At 41.7% G+C, this 21,526-nt stretch overlaps 2 protein-coding genes across 3 annotated transcripts in view; both read left to right on the top strand.

Annotated features, from left to right (window-relative positions):
- The window catches only part of LOC138965641 (collagen, type I, alpha 1a-like), a 51,180-nt gene extending 48,543 nt beyond the window's left edge, over positions 1 to 2,637 (top strand). For both annotated transcript variants that reach the window (XM_070337821.1, XM_070337817.1), the window contains exon 4: positions 387 to 2,637. The gene's annotated coding sequence lies outside the window, so the exon portion shown is untranslated. The remainder of the gene's footprint in view (positions 1 to 386) is intronic.
- Positions 2,638 to 16,653: 14,016 nt separating this feature from the next.
- Positions 16,654 to 20,072, top strand: LOC138965629 (jerky protein homolog-like). Its single transcript, XM_070337807.1, has 3 exons — positions 16,654 to 16,838; positions 17,389 to 18,555; positions 18,860 to 20,072. Exons 2-3 carry the CDS (start codon positions 17,389 to 17,391, stop codon positions 19,028 to 19,030), a joined length of 1,338 nt encoding a protein of 445 aa, XP_070193908.1. The 5' UTR covers positions 16,654 to 16,838; the 3' UTR covers positions 19,031 to 20,072.
- Positions 20,073 to 21,526: the final 1,454 nt, after the last annotated feature.

Genomic DNA, 21,526 nt, shown 5'->3' with positions numbered 1-21,526 from the left:
CACGCACACACACACGCACACACACACATACATACACACACACACACACACACACACACACACACACACACACACACACACGTGTGTGTGGGCACGCATGACGGCGAGTTATAATCGGAGCTGCCATAACATTTAATTAAACTTGTTGTTCTCAAAATATGTGTGCAGGGTTTTTTTGAGCATGCTTTCATGTGCATGGTTATATGATCTCTCCCCCTCTTTCTCCCGCCCTCCCTTTCTCTCTCTTCCTCACTCTCATACACACACACACAAACACACACACACAAACACACACACACACGCACATACACACACACTTTCCTGTACTATCATATATGTGAACCCCAAATGACATTACGCTTCATAGCTCTCCTTTGTTCTTTCAGACTCAGTTACCAGAGGCAGCAAACGATTCCAGAAGTGGTTCCAACCATAGCAAATATCGACTTGCAGATCTTTGATGCCTCTGCCAGAGACTCTTCCTCGGCGCGAGAGGCGTTGGTGCTGCTTGGGATACATACTGGTGTGTACTGGTATTATCGGATCGTCAGGCTGACCTGCCTTAGCTATTCGTATTATCTGATCATCAAAGGAGCAGCGTTTTTAAAGGTGACCGGCTTTAGACCCTGGTATTATCTGTTCATCGTACAAGTGGTGTTTGAAAGCTGACCTTCTTTGGACCTCGGTATGATCTGATTATAAGATTCACTCTTTCTGAAAAGTATTTCCCAAGCCCTCAGTGCTCGTGTAGGGGATATGAACTTGAATTTTCCTGAGTGAGGTTATAAAAATGGGCATTTTATCGTTTAATTGATGTTTGGGAGGATGTGCGAGTGTTGAGAGGGAGAGGAGAAAGGGAACAGGAACAGCCGTGTGTTGTTTCCCCAATGCAGACAAGACGTGTGGGCATATGTGCAGCGTTTTAGTTTGGACATTTGTTTGATTTTTATGATGGTTTTTTTTCGTTTGTGAAACAAATGTTTTTTGGTTATTATGTTTTGTTTGATTTCTTTTATTTTGTTGATTTGCTTTGTTTTGAGTAAAAAGGAAAGGTCTCCCTGAAATAGCGGTTTGAATTTGAGGGTCCAAAACTGATAGGGGAAGTTCAATCCCTATGATAGGCAGCAAACGCCAGTTACAAACACTGCATCCATTGTATTTCATTCCCACCGCCCCTGCAGACCAGTTTCCCCATTACCGGCTGATCGTCTCCCCTTCCCCCTTCTCCCATTGGATGATTATTTTCATCCATTTGATCACACCATTCAAGTTCTGTCCTAATTTTAAATGCAAGGCATGCAAGTGAACTGGTTGCTTTAATGAGTGGAACTTGAAATGAAGAAGGGAAGTAACTGTGCTGGGTAGATCAATCTATGGCAGGACATTAGATGATATCCCTTGGATGCAGTGTGTTGTCCTTCATTCAGGCACCGCAATTGTTAACAATATATACAAACTTACCGAAACTTGGTGGGTGCTTTTGTGTTTGTTTGTTTATTTTCTTAAAACAATCACTACAGCAATTTTGTGTTTCATTTTGAATGGAACTTTATGTTTGTCACATCTGCACACAAGGTAGGACTGTGTTTTTAAACTAGTTTTATGTTATTGTTAACAATGAGCAAGCAGTGTTTGCATGATTTGAATAGGCTGGTGTTTTTAAGTGTGTAGTTTTGAATAAAATACATTTTGATTTCGTAAATCTATATTACTTGAACTGATTTTCTTCCAATGGTTTATTCATAAATGTGTTAACAATGAGCAAAGAGACCATCAACACGTGGCACATTCCTTCTTATTCCATCAGAATAGAAGGCACAGAATGCTCTGTATGAAACACTGTTAAGTTACTTTTTTCTTTCTTAAAAGTCAGAAAAATCTGTTTTTTATGTTTCTTTTTTTAACTGATGTATTGTACCTGGGTTTTTTGTTGTGTGAAGTTATTTTAACTAAGAGATCTTGAATGAGAATCTGTGTATATAATATCTCTTCATTGTTTGCTTTTCCAACAGAATTTTATCCATTAGTTGGTTTGTGGTAGTTTTCAGATTTCCTGTAAATAGAACATGTGTAGTGTTTCATTTGAGTAACTTGTCCAGGAGTCTCAGAATTCTATGCTCCCAACCCTCCTATCCACCGAATGACCGCAATTGTGAACCTGTCCCATTTCTACCGTTTTATTTTATGTCCAGTCATTATTTGCATATGAAAATATTGTACAGCAGTTTTTGAGTTGTGAACATCACAGGTACAATATTGTGAATTTTGGTTCCATTCACTTAAAAGTTTGAATTATGGTGTCCTGCAGGGCAACTAAAAAATCAAGTTGCTATTGAACTTTGTTTAATTTGTATCTCTTTTTTTTACATTTTGATTTTGCTGTTGAAACTTGTATTGGTTGCTTTTGCATTGTGAAATCATTGATCAAAGGCTTCATCCCATGTTTTTCTGGGTTTTTTTTTTTTAGTTATCGTATATCCTCAGTGAATTTGAGTTTAATTGTCTTAGAAAGTACGTAGGTCATTTCTTTTGCTGGTCACTAAAGTGTTTGAACATTATGACGTTCAAAGATGAGAAGTGTTTGAACATTGTTCAGAGAAAATTAAAATTGAATAAAAATGTTGTGCTTAAACACTGTTTAACATGTTTGTTTTGTTTTGGTGGTTTGCTTGTTGAATGTGTGTGTGTGTGTCTGTCTTTGTGTGTGCGAGTGTTCTGACATGTGCATGCAATTGCGTGCGTGTGTGTGTGTGTGTAACAGAGAGAGATTCAGTCTTGAAAGCGTACACAATCCTCTTTGTTTTGTTTCCATTTACTGAACAACTTGACATATTCACCACATGACTGTCCGATTTGCAATACTAAGTGTATGCTTAAAAAGAAAAAGTTTATTAATGACAGAAGAGTAATCATAATTATTGCTTTGTCATAAGATTATCAAAATTACCCGTACATAATTTTTACATTTTTGGCCTTTTCCACACACAAAAAAAAAAAAAATCTACATCAAGAAAGCCCACACAGTTTGAGCTGTATAGTGATATATTGCCAACCATCAGTACTCCGTTGAGCTCTAGGGATACCTTTACTGTTACGCACTGACGGTGACCGGTGATTTCATTGCCTTCTGGTTACTGGTGCGTGTAACAACAAAATGCAATTTTACCCTTGGCTCCCCTTATCTATCTGTATATCACTTTTTAGCGCCGCATGGGGACTATGGTTTAACGCAGCATTGATAAAAGGCTTCGTCACCGGTTTTTGTGTGATTTTTTTCTATTAAACTTTCCGCGGCAATTGCGAAGTTGCGTACGAAAAATTGATTCATACCGGTCTGACAGTTTAACTATTTTTGATGCGTTCGTTAATCTTAGGCACTTTTGAAAACTTTCAATCTGTCACTGATGGGGGGGGGGGGGGGGGGGGGGTAAAAGACAGAACAAAATATGTCAGAAAAAAAATACCGCAGAAATATTCCCTAAGGTAATTTAAAAACAGAAATATTCCCAAAAGTTATTCAAACGCATGTCGTCTTTTTTAAACGCGAACCAGCCTCCCCGACAAAAACGGACAAAATGGCATTCTATACATTCGTTTGACAATAGTTATTTGTCTTTCTTTATTTTTCAACTAAGTGGCACCGTGATTGATTTTACGCCTAGAATTGTAGGCCTGCGTGGTCCTATGAGGGTGGGTTCTCAGGGTCGGCATTATTTCACATCAGTCACGAAATAACACTGTAGTTGGCGCACGGTGTGCTGAACTAATCAATACATCTTACTAAACTGCCTCACCGAGAAAGATGTGGCCCAATTTTTAGCCTCCTCTTGGGAAAAGCGAAAGATATAAGAATCACGTGAAGAAGTTATTTTTCTTTGCGGCCTGCAGCTGTCACGTAGTTAAATGTCGCTGCTTCGTCACTCCTTTTATTGTTTTACTTTGATCACTTATTTTTGTGTGTGATGTATATTTGTCAAAATGCATATTTCACACGACTGACCATAAATCTCTTTAGAAATGAGTACCGAGCTGACAAGAAATAACATGCCTGTTCGGAATTTTGTACAATAGTGATTCTTTCATTATTCAATGTTAAAGGCATACTCCTTTTCGTGAAAAAACGTGCACACAATATTTTGAGAACAACAAGTTTAATTAAATGTTATGGCAGTTCAGATCTGCCCAGGCTACATTTAACGTGAAAAAAGACAATCCCTATGCTTGGTCACATACCAAAACATAAACACCCTGGGTGCTTTCAGTGCACAGTGGGAATGTGTATAAGAATTAATTTTGTAAGAAATAATTTTGCTGTCCTAATTTTAAGAAATTATGAAATAATTTTACTGTCCTAATTTTAAGAAATTATGAAATAATTTTGCTCTCCTAATTTTAAGAAATTATGAAATAATTTTACTGTCCTAATTTTAAGAAATTATGAAATAATTTTGCTCTCCTAATTTTAAGAAATTATTTCAGTCATAAAAAAATCAAATTCACTACAGCATGCCTACAAGATACGGAGTTTCCTTTCTGTGGTAAGATATATGGTCAGGATGTTGATTGTCGTGTGTCCCGAGGGAGGGACAGTCTTATCCCATGTAGTCGCCTGGACACATCTGGAATGGTAATCCGAACTGAATTCACGACTTGAGAAGGAGTGCGTATGACTTTAATTCTATCAATGTAAAGGCGGATTCAATATCACCACGCTTTTCAGGTGGTGTACTGTAAAACACGACTCTGCCAACTGTTAAAGGGGCACACTTATAGTTACAGGTCAATGAGGTTCAGTTCGGCGGCGTGTTAACTTAATTGAAGTGCAAATCAATATGTAAAGTAAAGATCAGTATTACTGGTGATTAATGTCCCTAAAGTAATCCGATAACAGAGCCAGAATCATGATAAAGGCACAGTAAGCCTCCCGTAAACCATCACAGATACTGTCAGGCTTTTACACACAGTACAAACACCCTTTCGTTTAAATACTCACCGCTTGAGAACATTCTAGGTGCCCTAAAGAGCGAGCAGTTTTCAAAGAATGTATTTTCGTGGACCGTCTGATCGGCAAATCAGGCGCCTCGTTTAGGCGCTGGACTGACTAACTTTTAAAATCTAGATAATAAATTGACAGCTTGTTCCACAACCATTCTTAAATCATAAAAGAATTATTTTTTCATCAAGACAAGATCAGTACAATTTGAAGTTTTGAAAGTTTGAAAAAAGAAAAGCCCGGAAACGTGTCACGCAAACCGTCTCTCTCGTAGCAGATGACGGTTGTGCCTAGCGCCCGTCCCTCTGAACAGTCAACTGCCATCGATTTAGTTCGTGTGAATCCGCGCAGCCGTTTGTTGCGTTTAGATTCAGAGGTACACATTAACGTGCTATTGCAGATAAGCTTACGGCGAGTCGCATTGAAATCACAAACTGACGACTGCATTGTGAAAAAAGGAAACTGGATCACACGGGTTCGCGATTGCTCAGGGATAAGATAAACCACGCAAAAATAAATTCTTTGACAATTGCTTGCTCTTTACGGAGGGCACCTAGGATGTTCAAAAGCGGTGAGTGTGTAAATGAAAGGGTGTTTGTACCGTGTGTAAAAGCCTGACAGTATCTGTGATGGTTTACGGGAGGCTTACTGTGCCTTTAAAGCTCCATCCGGCCTCTCATTAGGTTTACAGAACGATACAATCTTTTCACAACAACAACTGAATAGTATAGTGTCAAATGCTCGGAAATCTCAGTCCACTAGCATCTCAGCTAGTAGAAAGTTGTATGGTTTAGCTGCATCTTACATGACTGACCCGGTCAACACACACAGTCATCCATCTCGCTTGACCTGCATCCGGGGTCCTTACATTCAAACTTTCAAATGTGCTCCCTAAAGCACATATACTCACTTTGATTTACCATATTTGTGCTGCGTTTTCGAGAAAAAATCGTGTCTTTGCGTCTAGATTAGGGTACAGTGGGTTTCCCAGACCCCTTCTTCCACCCCCCCCCCCCCCCAACGGTCAGACCAACAATATCCCTTGACTGAAGCAAATAGGCACCAAGTTCCGTTGGTTTCACTGCAAGGACACACACACACAAGCACACACACACCGCGTGCACGAACACACATACACACGCTCGCACACACGCGCACGCAAACACACACACACATACACACACACGTACACACACACACACACACACTCACACACACACACACACACGCACACACACACACACACACACGCCCCCAAAATACGTAAATGTTTCTAACACTTGCCCATTTTGCAAATGCGGCAGCCAGTCCGTAACTTTTTGTGTCACGAGAACATTGCATTAACATTGCTTTACCTCCCTATTATGGTTTGTGATGGTTTGTGTCGAGGACAACTCAAAATATGCACACAAAAACAAACTTTTTGACATAACTTGCCATAACTTATCGATTATTGTGCAATCTAACCACGGTAGCATCTAGCTCTCTAAGTCTGATGATATGGAAGGCAATTGTGAATTTTTAAACCAAAAAAGTGGCTGTTGATTTCGTAAAATGGGCTAGTGTTAAGAAGCCTTTGCGCATTGTCTGCAAAACGCTGCCGAATTCGCGTAATGGGCAGCGTTTGTCGATTACACGCTGAATGGTAAAACATGTTGTCGATTCCGCGAATTCGGCAATTCCGTGAATTCGGCACGACATACACACAGTTGACGCTGACAGGGTATGAGTAAATGACGGTCGAAAGAGTAAGCCGTTCGTTTTAAAAGTCTTTGATATTTATTATAGTAGGTCAGTTAAGGCTTTCTCGAGTCTAAACCTCAGTGCTGGATGCGGCTTTAGCTCTCTCTCTATGTTTCTCTCTTGCCCTGTCTGTCTGTCGGTCATATCTGTATATACTCCGGGACACACACTGAAACACACACACACACACATACATACGCTCGAGCGCGCGAACACACCGTGCACACACACCCACACACATGCTCGGCGCACGCACGCACGCACGCACGCACGCACACACATACGTGTATTCACTGAACAAACAATCATGAAAGAGCCCCAATCATCGTGTTGTTTACGAGAAAGTTCGACACGTGAACGACTGAGTGACGAACGACAGCTAATCGTCCGTGAGTTCCGAGCGCTGGACCACTGAGAAAGGGGTGACAGGTTGCATGTTGGACACCAGTGCTGAGGCACACCAACCGAAAGTGGGTGCCACCCAAACGGGAGAGAACAAACAGCGGGTTCTGTTTCGTTGAAATCACAACACATCTCAGTTTCAACCAACCCAACACTGCGGGTGGCTCCTGCTTGGGTGGTAACTTTCTCGTGCATCTCAGCCCTGTTTGCCGCACCAGGACATGCGTGGAAACAGGTATTTAATGAACAGGTCTAACAGAAGTTGAAGGCGCCCCCTGTGAAGTCCGCGTGGCTCAACTAAATTTGCCATTGTGAGTAAACACGTTCGACCCTTGTGTGCTGTTTGGAGCAACATGAGGTCACGTATTGTGTGCCAAAATGTTGCTTCCATGGATGAACTTCAGTGAAGAACGTTAGAAATGGATAGCAGACTAATATGTGCTTGCAACGGATATATATATATAGAAGTTCGGGGCACGACGCGGATGTGTCACTTTGTCGCCGTTGAGTTCAGAGAAAGCAGCTTTGTTGTGTTGTGTTTAGGGCGTGTCGGACATTCAGATGTCCTCAGTTTTAGAACTGTGTAAGGCTTTGCTCCGCTCCTGCATAGATCAGTACTCTGAATTATGAACGGATCGGGCCAGCGGGCTTACAACTGGTGTTTGTGCTGAAAACTGACTGGGGTTTGTGCAGAAAACAATTTAAACCGTCGTAGAAGCCAGCAAAGTGTGACCGTGCCATGCCCTCCTATTCAGTTCTGTTGAGTGTGTTTGACGTTCAGATATCATCAGTTTTGGACCTGTTCATTTATACAAGGATCAGTGCTCTGAATGGATAATGAAAGTGGTATGAAGACTGGTGTTTGTACTGAGATCTGTTCCACCATGGAAGGAAGCCTGCAAGTGAGGAAGCCTGCAAGTTAGTGTGACTGTCATACCAAGCTGCTCACGTCAACTCGGGGACAACGAAGGATGGAAGAAGTCAGTGAGGTAGGACTTCATCTTTCTTTGTTAACGTTGGAGTGATTGCATTTTAGTCTTGTTGTCAGCCGATTGCCAGCAGACTTTTCACGATGAACAAACAAGTAAACAAACAAGATTCACTTTTACGTCAGTCTACGAGCCTAGGACACATGGTTGTACAACAAAATAGGTCCGTACCTTTAAAGGCCAGTTAACTGACAGAATCAAACAATTATAATCGCCCTATGCCCCCTCACAACATAAATACCTTAAAATAAGTTTGATGCTCAGTTATTTAAATTGAAAACGGCTGGTTCACTTTGAGTGGCATCGCGAGACTGCATTTTTCCACGCCGCGCCTTCAGTTCGCCAGATTTTTATCGTCCTATACCCTTTGCCCCTGATCACGCCGTGGATCGTGTAACTCTGCATTTGCGCCACCGCAACTTTTTATCGCTTCACGCCGACGAAGAGGCAAGCTGCAAGGTAGGTCTCTCACAGAAAATGAAAATGTGTAGGACTTTCAGGCATCATCTAGATTCTTCATTAGTACATTTTAAAGAAGTATATACTCAAGGTCTAAGGTACGTGCTTTTTTAGTCGAAATGTCAGGTTTCGGCAGTTCTGAAGTCCGATTTCTGCTGGAATTGTAGCTGAAATTGCACGATTTGTCCCTTCCTTCGTAACTTCAACGAAACAGCACTAGTTGATGCATTCCCGTGATGATATCCTGTGAGCTAAACATGTCCTTTGTATTCTTGATGAATGCTGTTGCACAATTTTGTCTTTGGGTGACGCACGCGGCAAAAGAAAACACAAACAATTAGACTTCATGTTATACGCCACCGATGCTTGGTGTAATTCGCCACCGCAATTTCACGTCTTGGATGTTATTCGCCACCGCAACTGTCTAATGAATTGCATAATATGTTGAACAGTTCAGTGATTCTGTCACTTCCAATTGAAAATATTGATTTGGAGTTGTTCAGTTCAGTGTATAGGGGAAGGGCTCGTAATATGGACCCCTTTTTGTTTCATGCTGATAAATAGCTTGTTTTCTTGCAAAGAAGTTTCATTTTTTGTTTGGTAGTCCTTCTTTCTTAGGTTAACCGTTAGGCCCAATCAGAGTAAAATAGCTTTGATACACATTCAGCAAAAATTAAATACAGAAAAAATCACAAAGGGTCCATATTAGGAGCCTGGGCGCCTAATATGGACCAGTGAAGCGGCCTTCACGAATCACTGTAAAAAGCCCCCTATATTTCAAAATAACATGATACAACTTAGTGTACAAGTCAGCCTAATTAAAATATGCTCTAGATTTATCTGTTTTGGGTTGATGAGAGCATTATTTGAAGCACACCAGGAAACTAAAGAAGCTTATCAAAAACAGAGTGAAAATAAGTGAAATTATCAACTTCCACAAAAAGAAGACTTTTCGTTGCATATTTTTTAAATCTCGAGGGCTAGTTATAGGTTAGTACCAGCAAGCTTCTTAATGAATTAATGAAAATAGCCTTTAGCTTTTATTTTCTTCGATTTGTTGAAGGTGGTCCATATTAGGGGACTCGCACATACTTTGAGATTTTGCTATTATTTTTTGTTTGCAGTAGAAACTCGGGGTCAACACTGCTAAAATGTAACAAATACGGTTTTAGCTGTCATATATAGCCATTTTTGTTTGATAAAAGCTTTGGCTGTAGACAGAAACGAGTCCGTTTTAGGCGGCAAATTTAGAGTGAACGCTGCCAAAAGTGAAAAAAGAGAAAAAGCCTGACGGTTTTGAGATTTCTGTTTCTGCAACTGTTTTGACATGTGCAAGTTATCCAGAGAGGGTGGATACAGCGAATAAAACTTTTTTGAGCGCTCTAGCGCCGTTAGTTTGTGGTGGTCCATATTAGGAGCCGGTCCATATTAGGAGCCCTTCCCCTAGTTCAGCTTTTGTAGAACACGTTTCTGAGACGCACCTGGCGGCGTTTCACTCCCACATTCTTCGTCATTCTTCTTTCCCGAAAAACGTCACGTCTGTCAGAGGCGTTCTTTTCTCTTCCAGCGTCAAACTGATGAGTTTTTGTGTTGTCGCTGGTAATAGGAATGACTGAATTTTAGAATCATTTCACACACATAAACACCAACGAAGCTTAAGAATTTTAGAATTATGTGGTATTTGGCCCCACAATGTTTTTAACAGGAGCGTTCCAGGCCCAGTTTCAGACTCAAGTGACCGCAAATCAAACAGGAAGAGGTAGGTTCCATATTGTCAAACTTAGTGATTTCAGCCACTGAGTGTTTATTGCTAGAATGGCAAGAATCGCTGCGCTCTTCAATCACATATGCTTATACAATAACTTTTCTGACGGGATACGAGTGGTTTGGTTGCAGATGGATTTGGAACAATCCGGGGAAACCACTGACAGCTTCCTTGATGTCAGTAATGTGGTAGAAGTTACTACTCGACCACCAGTGACTTCGACACCGCAGAAAAAGAAGTCAGAGCAAAAGCAGTGTTTATGCCCAGAATGTGGGAAAACATATAAACACCACCGAACATTAAGAAACCACAGGCTCTTCCATCACACAGAGGGTGGGGGTCCAAGGGTTACCTGTGGGATGTGCAAAAAAACATTCACGAGGTCTGCAGACCTCCAGTCACATGTGAACAAACAGCACATCGGTCAAAAACAATTCGACTGCTCCAAGTGCCACAAAAAATTTGCGTGCAAACGCAATGCAAACCCAAACCGCCACACATGTGTGCAAATCACTTAGTACGCGTGTGATGTCTGTGGCAAAGAGTATAAAAAACGCTGGCGCTGGACCCGAGTACTCTTCAGACTGGCTCGCTCCCCCAGTATGAAAGTTTTTGTCTTGTGCACGTGGATTTAAAAAAAATATATATATTTATTTATTTTACACAATTAAACAAATTATTAGAGTGAAATAAAACATTAAAACGTTCATAATAAACAATAGTAAACAAGAATTTAAAAAAAATAAAAAAATAAATAGACCGCCCACGCCGGGAATCGAACCCGGATCACTTTGGCCATAGACGAATCGCTTTCCACCAGGATCACTTGGATTAAAAAAAATAAAATAAAAATAAAAAAAAATATTTATTTTACACAATTAAAAAAATTATTAGAGTAAAATAAAACATTAAAACGTTCATAATAAACAATAGTAAACAAGAATTTAAAAAAAAAATAGACCGCCCATGCCGGGAATCGAACCCGGATCCCTTTGGCCATAGTCGGAAACGCTTTCCTCCACGCACGCAAAGCACGCAAAGCCTGGTACTCTGCTGGTACGGTGTCGCTGGCTTGGCTGGGCGGTTTATCAGCCGAACGGCTATTCTGACCCACCGCGAATTGCGCCCTCCGTTAAGAGTCGTTTTTGTGGATTATTTGCCATTTAGGTCCCAGGTAACATTATGAAGTTTTAATACGATCAATCGGACCTATTATCAAGTTAGTGTATCAACTTTTGAACAAACTGCGCCCAGTAGTTTCCCAGCAATAAGCTGTTAAGTCGAGACAGACACACAGACACACAATTAAAGTCTGCTGGACCCTAGTACTGCGTACTCGGGGATAAACACAAATCAACACTCAAGGCTCACACCAACACACACACACACTTGCTCACTCCTGCCCAAGATGCTTTTATCCTTTCATGTACAGGACGCAGCTTTTACGCCATTCCAAGAAATGTGTTGCCTGAAATGTTGTTTTCAAAGAATTTTGTTTTCAGTTCTGCAATGAACACTTTTGAATAGATCCAGCATATTTTGATTATTATTTTTTATTTTTATTTTATTTTTTTAGTTTGAAAAAGAAGCACTTATCTGAAGTAAGTACGCTATCCATCCTGCCATTCGTCGCCTTACACGAAGTAATGTTCAAACCATGCGGAACGTTTTTGTACATTCTTGTATGTGTAGTCAATCTTCCGAATGTAAATGAATGCATAAGAGAACATGAGGACAAACTTTTCATCAGCGTGCCTTCCTAGAAGTGAAATCTCATTGGTGAAAACGTTGGTCTTCATGTTCTGATGTGTCTTTATTTTGCTGCGTAATCTGTTCAGATCATCACTCGCCGTCATCGATGCATTTCCCACTTGTAAATATAGTATTTTTTTCACTCTTACGGTAAGCACTGTTATATTTCCTATTGATGTCATCATATCCTAAACCTCTTGAATCTCACAGTCCCAGGGACTTTTTTTGGGGGGTCATATATATATATATATATAAGCACATTCCAGTACATGTGGGTTATACACTCAAGTACAGATAAGCATACTTTTCATACAGAAGAAGAAGAAGTAGAAGAAGAAGAAGAAGAAGAAGAAGAAGAAGAAGAAGAAGAAGAAGAAGAAGAAGAAGAAGAAGAAGAAATACTACAGTTTGATTTGTCAACTCATGGTGCCTTTAAATCCTTTGCATAGGCAAGATCACGCCACTCCCCTGAGTTTAAAACTTGCAGCACAAAAGTTAAAATGCTCCTATCAATTGCTGTCAGTTTTGTGACAAAAATAAAGGTTTAAATGCCTCCACGATGTTGATGCGTTTGAAAATAACAATTTGCGTAGTGCGGTGGCGAATAACAAAAAATGCGGTGGCGAGTTACATCTAACATTGAATTGATGCGGTGGCGAATTACAGAGAGTTGTTGACACTCTGTTTTTATCTGCTTCTTGCAAAGTATATATGGAACTATATACAGAGAAACTACACGTGGAGATTCATAAAACATTAAAGTTATCAGTGAACATGTCCAAGAATAACCAGTAATCTCCGTTTTGTTGCATTTGACGCAGAAACTGAAAATATGCCCAAAACATGGAGAAACGAGAAGAAAAACAGATCGTCACGATCACCAGGGCCATCAAAGCATCAAAAAATATATACAGAAATATAGCTAAGGATATAAGTATGTGAAATGCAACACTTGAGAACATGCTGAGTGCTTAGCATTCTAACAATTTAATTTATCATTCGAGAGACCTACCTCGCAGCTTGCCTCTTCGTCGGCGTGAAGCGATGAAAAGTTGCGGTGGCGCAAATGCAGAGTTACACGATCCACGGCGATATACGCCATGTTTCATGCGCTGTTACTTTAGGCACAGACTTGAAATCGACTTAATGAGCTTTCAGAGTTCGGGTTGGGATTATTATTAATAGAGGATCAGGATCGATACATTGCAGAAACCATTTTAGGTTATCATCGCAACGTACACATGCACGAGGAACGTCTTAGTATCAGCGTTTTAGCGTTATATTTGTCAAATCTAAGTACTGTGTTCCGTGGACTTTTCAGACCGTGTATATTTTCCAATGGACATTGTGTTAGTTTAACGATATGCAATGCGTTTTAGCCCCGTAAAGCACGGAATGTACATGCGTTTGCTAGATTACAAGTTTGACTCTGTGTTTCTGGATCCAACGGTATTATAAGATGTTTGATGGGTTGTTGACAGACCAGCTTTTTTGTCGGTCCGAGGGGGAGCATATCGTCTTTTGTTTCATATTTATTGACCAAGGCCGAAGGCCGCGGTCAATAAATATGAAACAAAAGTCGATATGCCCCCCGAGGACCGACAAAAAAGCTGGTCTGGCAACAAACCATCAAACATCGTTTTTGTCATCATTTTGGTGGTTCAACATTAAGTGAAAAATCAACACAGGGAGCCATGGTTTGAAACGCGAGTTCTGTTATTATAATGCATGTTCGGGGCCCCAGCACGTTGTTCAAAGCTGGCGTGCGAAAGCAACTTACTGTGTGTGATTTGAGTTTATAATGTTGAGACAAGTATGTCAGGTTTGAGGATGCGAAGTTCTGTAGAGTGGTGTGTGAAACCAACAGTAAGCGCCTTTGAGACGATAGTGCCCACATGTTGCATTCGAGCGATGGGATTGTCGTATTTCAAACGAGGTGATTTGCTTGCACAGTCAGCGTTGACCATCTCACAACAGATCTGTTATGTGGATTATCGTGCGACGTTCGAGTCGGGGGCAAGGAATCGCAGGAAGCAAAGATGAGTCTTTTTCCATTGTCACCTTTCTTTCCGGTTGTTGGTGCATATAATATTGTGCGGACAAAATGATGCGACGGCGAGTGTTTTTTGCCTCCAAGATTTTGTGGTGTGGGTATTGTTTTGCTCGTTTCATACCCACACCAAAACCTGAAACACACCCCACCCCACCCTCCCCCTCCCTCACAATCAGTCCATGAACACAAACACTGACACACTCCATGACTTTGTGAGAAGATAAAACATATCGATAGGTTTCATTTGTTTGCGATAAAGCATAAATGTATGACCTTTGATGAGGTAGTTTTGTTTTTTGTTTACATTTGCCAGTTTGCCAGTTCGTATTTGGAACTTGGCGAAGCAGTGTCGTCTGTTTAGGTCTGGGGAAACGCCAATGAAAAGAGCCGAAGAATCCTCGAGCGTTTCTATTGGGTTTGCTTTTGATTATCCATGTAATAGGGCTTCCTGCAACTATGGTAACTGGGGATTTTATTCCCCGGGGAACATGACATTTATTTCCCAGGTGCTTGTGAATGAAAACTCGTCAAAATGATGACAAATATATTTATCGGCTTCGAGGAATGTGTAACCATTAGAAATAAATAACATGACGATGAAGGGAGTTGAGACTCCTGATACAGAAGAGCTGACGTCGACAACCACTCGCCTATTCAAATACATTTGATTAATTAGCATAATTACGAAGCATTTTTGAGCAAAACATTTATAAGGGTATCAGTCTTAATTACAGCGCAAAGAATGCCCCTTCAGCTTTTTAAGGTCCAATTCGTCAGAAAACTTTCCAAAATTGGCTCTTGAGGTGAACAATCTTTAAAGGGAAGAGGCGTTACGCGTGAGTTATGGCGGATCCAAAGTGAGCACAAACCTACTCTTTCATAACGAATTTTGTCCCGATCTCCCAGGCTATGATCACCGATGGTTTCAGGACTTGTTTTTATCCAATTGTTTCTGGGAGATAAAGCCTATTAGAGAAAATGGAGAGCGGGTGTTGTCCTCACCATCTCAAGGTCCGCGCTTGATTTTGTGTACAACTTCCTGCGCTTCTCAGTGCTTGAAGGAGTCCAAGTCCTACATTGGGGTGTGCACGTTAAAGATCCCACGATTGACAAAAGGGTCTTTCCTGGCAAAATTGTATAGGCATAGATAAAAAATATCCACCAAAATACCCGTGTGACTTGGAATAATAGGCCGTGAAAAGTAGGATATGCGCCGAAATGGCTGCGATCTGCTGGTCGATGTGAATGCGTGATGTATTGTGTAAAAAATTACATCTCACACGGCAAAAATAGATCCCTGCGCCTTGAGTCCGAGTCTGGAGATACGCGCGCGATATAAGACTTCATATATAACAAGTCTTGAGCCTCAGCAGGCTATCGCAGAAGAAAAGTATATTCTCAGGGAGAAGCTGTTATTGAAGAATTCATGGCGGACGAGGGGGGGGGGGGGGGTGGATGGAAATGTGCCAAATGTTGTTGTTTGTCTGTGTCAGTTCTTAATCAGTTAGGGTAAAGGGTGTGTGTGTGTGTGTGTGTGTGTGTGTGTGTGTGTGTGTGTGTGTGTGTGTGTGTGTGTGAATGTGTGTGTGTGTGTGTGTGTGTGAATATGTGTGTGTGTGTGTGTGTGTGTGTGAATGTGTGTGTGTGTGTGTGTGTGTGTGTGTGTGTGTGTGTGTGTGTGTGTGTGTGAGTGTGTGTTTGGTGTTAGATTGTGCGATACAGCTTCATAAAGCGTTGCGCCACAGTATGACTTTTCCATATTTTACGGCATGCACTAATAATTATTTGTAAAATTGGGATACAGTACCAGTGTCCACGAATAACCCAAAATATTGTTTTGCACAAAAAAACCTAACAAACAAAGGCTTGATAAATGTTTCCCAGTTGATTTGACCTTGTATTATAAATTTTCCAGTTCAGCATTCAATTTTCGAGTCAGTATTAAAAAAAAAAGTGAAAATCTGGAGGTAACATTTCTTTTTAACGAGGTTTTGTTGTGAAAGATGGTGTTAGAAGTTTGTGTTTTGGTTGAATAGTACACAAGATTTAAAGAAATACTCAGGAGAAATGACTGCATACGCATGGGACAGATAGACACATTGTGGATCTGTTAATGTGCAATTGCATGCGTGCGCGTGTGTGTAGGTGCTTGAGCATGCGTGTGTGTGTGACCGTGTGTGTGTGTGTGTGTATGTGTGTGTGTGAGTGTGTGTGTGTGTGTGAGTGTGTGAGAGAGAGAGAGACAGAGAGAGAGAGAGAGAGAGAGAGAGAGAGAGAGAGAGAGAGAGAGAGAGAGAGAGAGAGAGAGAGAGAGAGAGAGAGAGAGAGAAGACGATTCAGTATTAATTAACAAGGGTAATCCATGGCATATTATGCAAACAGATGCTTTTGTACATGTATGTATACAGCCTCATCCCACGAGGGGGACTGTTCTATTGATTATATGATACACAAATGTAAGAGCGAGGCGAGTGGAGCTGTGCATGCTGCAGGGGAGGGAGGGGTAGGGTGGGACATGGGGCAGGGTGGAACAGGCTAATTTTAGTGATGATGCGATGCTTTATCCGGGACTTTTGTTTTCCCGCCAAGCTGTGATTTCCCAGACCAGTCTCTGCCGCCAAAGTCCTGCAGACAGTCGTGTTTGGTTTTGATGAGGCAGAAAATATTATCCAGATTCCAACCGTAAGTAAATTTTTAGCTCTCTAATAGGCGCAAGCTTTGTATCCTTTGTTTTGACTTGACAAGAATGAAACTTGACACCTGCAGAGAGAAATTATTCAGGCATATTATGCTGCCGGATGCTACTGTCAATACTCTGTGTTTTCTTGACATTTTTAGATTTAATTGCACTGATCCACTGAGGGGCAGGGTGGGACGGGGCAGGGTGGAACAGTCCCACCCTGCCCCTTCAGTGTTCCACCCTGCCCCTTGGGTGTCCCACCCTACCCCTGGGGTGTTTCACCCTGCCCCTCTCCGTACATTTCTCCCAGTCTATAAACAATGAATAATCTATTGTTTGTTTTACATGCATATCACTAATTTTATCAATATTTTTTTCAGTTGAAACTTTTATGGTTATTGTTTTTCTTTTGTCTTTTTCGGTATTGTTCTTGTTCGTCTAAAATCACTATTTGCAAAGGATGTGAAATTTAAATACATAAATAAATCAATAGATAAATAAGTAAACAAATAAGTGATTAAATTTTTCCTTTTATTTTCTTTCCACTTTCAGATGGTGAGAACATACAAAAGAAAAACAGACCGGACAGAAAGATCTACTGAGAATGTCCAGCAACTCCACAAAGCAGTGATGGCTGTCAGAAAAGGCCAGTCTTTCCGACAAGTCGCTGAAGAATTTGGAATTAAAAAATCCTCTTTATGGCGAGCAGTGAGGAAAGATGGCGAAGGAAAGAAGCTGGCCTCATATAGTGAGATGTCCCAGTCAAGGCTGATTTTCACCATTGAAGAGGAAGTTGAGTTAGTTCAGTACTTACTGACCGCATCACGCATTGGATTTCCTCTAGACACTGCGACTGTAAAGTCATTAGCTTACACCCTAGCCATTCGAAATGGGAATCGTGTTCCAGACAACTGGGAGAAAAACAAACAAGCCGGAAAAGACTGGATGACAGCATTCAAGAGTCGCCATCGTCAGCTCAGCATCAGAACCCCTGAGGCGACCAGCATTGCAAGAGCAACTGCATTCAATAAGCACAATGTTGGTACCTTCTTTGAGAAATTGAGGCGGCTGTACCAAGAACACACCCTAACGCCTGAAAGAATCTACAATGTAGATGAAACGGCACTAACCACCTCCCAGAGGCCTCAGAAGGTGGTTGCTGAGGCTGGTGTCAAGCAGGTCGCACAACTGGTCTCGCATGAGCGTGGAGAGACAGTTACGATGCTGGGCATCATCAACGGCATCGGGAACTGCCTGCCACCCTGCCTCGTGTTCCCAAGAAAGAACTACAAGAACCATATGCTCTTCGGTGCACCACCAGGCACCCAAGGCTTTTGTAACCCAAGCGGGTGGATGACGCAGGAGATCTTCGTGCAGTGCCTCCACCATATCTGTTTTTTTCTGTTCTCTGAAAAGCCATGTGACCCTGACACAAGCAACCAACAAGTCGAAGAAGCAGTTGCCGAGACAACAGGACCAGCAGCCGCCGAGACAACAGGACCAGCCGCCGCCGAGACAACAGGACCAGCAGCCGCCGAGACAACAGGACCAGCCGCCGCCGAGACAATAGAACCAGCAGCTACCGAGACAACAGGACCAGCCGCCGCCGAGACAATAGAACCAGCAGCTGCCGAGACAAGAGAACCAATAGCCACCGAGACAACAGAACCAGCAGCCGAAGAGACAACAGAACCAGCAGCCGAAGAAACAACAGAATCGGTAAGTTGACAGGCATCACCTATTACAGAGCAGAACAAAATGCCTTAAATGGCAGAATGATCCATGAGAGGTACGCTCTACATCAGGCCGCAAATGAAGCATATGAAATGAGAAGTGCTTAGATTATTCTTATTATTGAGCTTTTAAATCTCAGATTTCATCCTTTTACCGCCACTCTGTAACCTGCTTTCTGATTTTGATTGCTACTGTGGTAGGGGTCTTTTGTCTTTTGGAAGGTTTGGATACCAAGCACATTGTGAAGACCCTATGATTGATTTCCCCACTTTTGGGGGCATGTTTGCAGGGCAGCGTGAAAGATGGAAAGACGTACACATGTATCATCTGCACAGAGCCATTCTGCACGTCTCGCCCCGGTGAAGTGTGGATCCAGTGCGGGAGTTGCCTGATGTGGTGCCACGAAGAATGCGCAGAAATTGGAACTTTGGCAGTGTTCACATGTGACTTTTGCAAGTGAAGCCTGATATGACTTCCCTTGAAAGATTCATCTAGTCATGCAATCTGTTTTGAGAAATACTCAAAATAATTACGAAATGATATCCTGTTGTGCTATTCTTTTATTTTCCTATGTAGATTTTGTTTTTATGACATGGCAATGTTGATGCGATTTTCTAGTCATCTTTGCGTTCAGTTATGTTTTTCATCATTGTGAACTCCCGCAGTGGGGCACTGCGGTTATGAAATTAAAGGCCCCTCCTGTTTTTGGAACCGCAGGAGCTTTCTAGTTTGCTGTTAGGTAGATTTTTGGTTCCTCTTTCCTGTCATGCTCTCTTTTTCTTCATGAATTCTTTTCTTTTTTCTGCCTTCTTGCTCATTCACCTGTATTTTTTCCAAAAATCTCTTCTCTTGCCGCTTGTCTCGCGATTCATGTATAGTTTAATCTGTTAGTGTTCTGATGTAAGTCCAGCAGTAGATAGGTTAAGCCTATTTTAACATACTGGAAACTGGTAATCTTCCAGTAGGTATTAATTTAGTTTTACTAAAGCCTGCTGGGACACAAGTAATGGGTTAGTGCATTTGTAAACAGGAATCGCTTGACAAGTGGCCCCCTTCATCCCCCCCTTCCTCGTCCTGATATGGCTCTGCGTAGTCGGCTGGACGTTAAGCAACAAATAAACAAACAAACAAATCATTGTGAACACACGTTCACCATTTCTGTGCATGTTATTCAATCTTTAGCCGGGTTCGATTACTATTTTCAACCATTCAAGTACACGTTTTGTAATTAATGTGTGTAATCTTTTGCGCTGAGTGCTGCGAGAATGTTTTGTTTTTTCTAGTGAAAGCCAAAAAGGGTTGTTTTAGCTGGTACAAGGTTCTTAATTTCACACACAAATTCATATGTCCCACCCTGCCCCGTCATGTTTCACCCTGCCCCAAGCAATGTCCCATCCTGCCCCGTCATGTTCCACCCTGCCCCACATTTTTTTGCGTTTTTAACTGCGAATTCTCCAGAGTCGGTTAAATAAATCTATTTTTTGTTTTCTTTGTTTTGTGGCAAATTCAATAAAGTTTCTAATGACACCAATTTTGTGTTTTTGTCTTTAGTATTGAATGAGATATTCCAAAAAAGGAGTTTTTTGTCCCACCCTACCCCTCCCTCCCCCACTTGAGTTAGCGAAAAGATCTTATGGTTTTCTGTTCCGTTTCTAAAGTACAGTATTTATAGTATGTATGTTGTTATTTGCTTTTTTCAAATGAAAGCGTGAAACATTCAGCCAGTTTTGTAATACTTTATTCCAACGCATTGAATATAATTTTCTTGTAATACATCATGTGTACAATTTCACCGTTGATGTGTGAGCTCTCTCTAAATAGTATCTCAAAGTCTCTCTGCCTTTTGATCTCTGTTTCTCTATCTCTCTCTCTAAAACACACAAACAAACAAGCAAACAAACAGAACACACACACTCACACACACACTCACACACACACTCACACACACACACACACACACACACACACACACACACACACACACACACCTATTTGTGCACAAGGCAACTGGCATCAAAGTGTATTATAGGAATGTTGCTTCAAGGATATTATTTTGAAAGGGATACTTGTGGCAAAACTAGCTGCATCAAATTGCCCAACTAAGGCACACTGTACGGTTTGTAGTTACGTCAGCACACACGGATAATATCTTTAAATTAGGGTTTGAACGTTCAGTTAGTCAGTTTTTAAACGCTGTGTGGATTATCTTGCAGACTGCAATTTCTCTTGCGCTGTCTTCCTCGGTGTTTTTTGGGTATTTGTTTCGTAAGTCGATCCGTGACACAAAAGAGCGATATTACCAAGTGATCAGTGAACAATGACATGACACTGACAAGCAGGCAATGGTGTTTTTCGCAGATTTGAAGTCCAGCCGGAACTCTGTCTATCCCGGACCGGCTGTTCGTCTCAGTGTTAAGTCTGTTTATTTATCTGTCTGTCTGTCCGTCTGTGTCTGTCTCTGTGTCTGTCTCTGTGTCTGTGTCTGACTGTCTGTCTGTCTGTCTGTCTGTCTCTCATTCTCCCTGACTTGTTATCTCACGCTCACACACAAAATAAATACCCCTCCACATACACATACACGCACGCACGCACGCGCACACACACACACACAGCAGCAACACAACCGTACAGTGCCGCCACAACCATACCGTCAATATACGTCCTCCCTCTTCTCCCTTCCCTGGCATTCTATTACCATCGACCACGCACACATACCACGTGTACTGACACATAGTCACATTGACCCCTTTCTCCCATACCGCGCTCACACGTCCCCCCCCCCCCCCCACCCCCCCTCCCCTTCTCGTCTGTCAGTTGTCAAATCTGTTCGTCTGTCGTGCTGTCACATGTCATCACACCTGCCTTTCCGCCCATTCTCTGTGTGTGTGTGTGTGTGTGTGTGTGTGTATGTATGCGTGTGTGTGTGTGTGTGTGTGTGTGTGTGTGTGTGTGCTAT

Source organism: Littorina saxatilis, linkage group LG1 (genome assembly GCF_037325665.1).
Source record: "Littorina saxatilis isolate snail1 linkage group LG1, US_GU_Lsax_2.0, whole genome shotgun sequence".
NCBI lineage: Eukaryota > Metazoa > Mollusca > Gastropoda > Littorinimorpha > Littorinidae > Littorina > Littorina saxatilis.
This window is presented reverse-complemented; position numbering and strand designations above follow the sequence as displayed.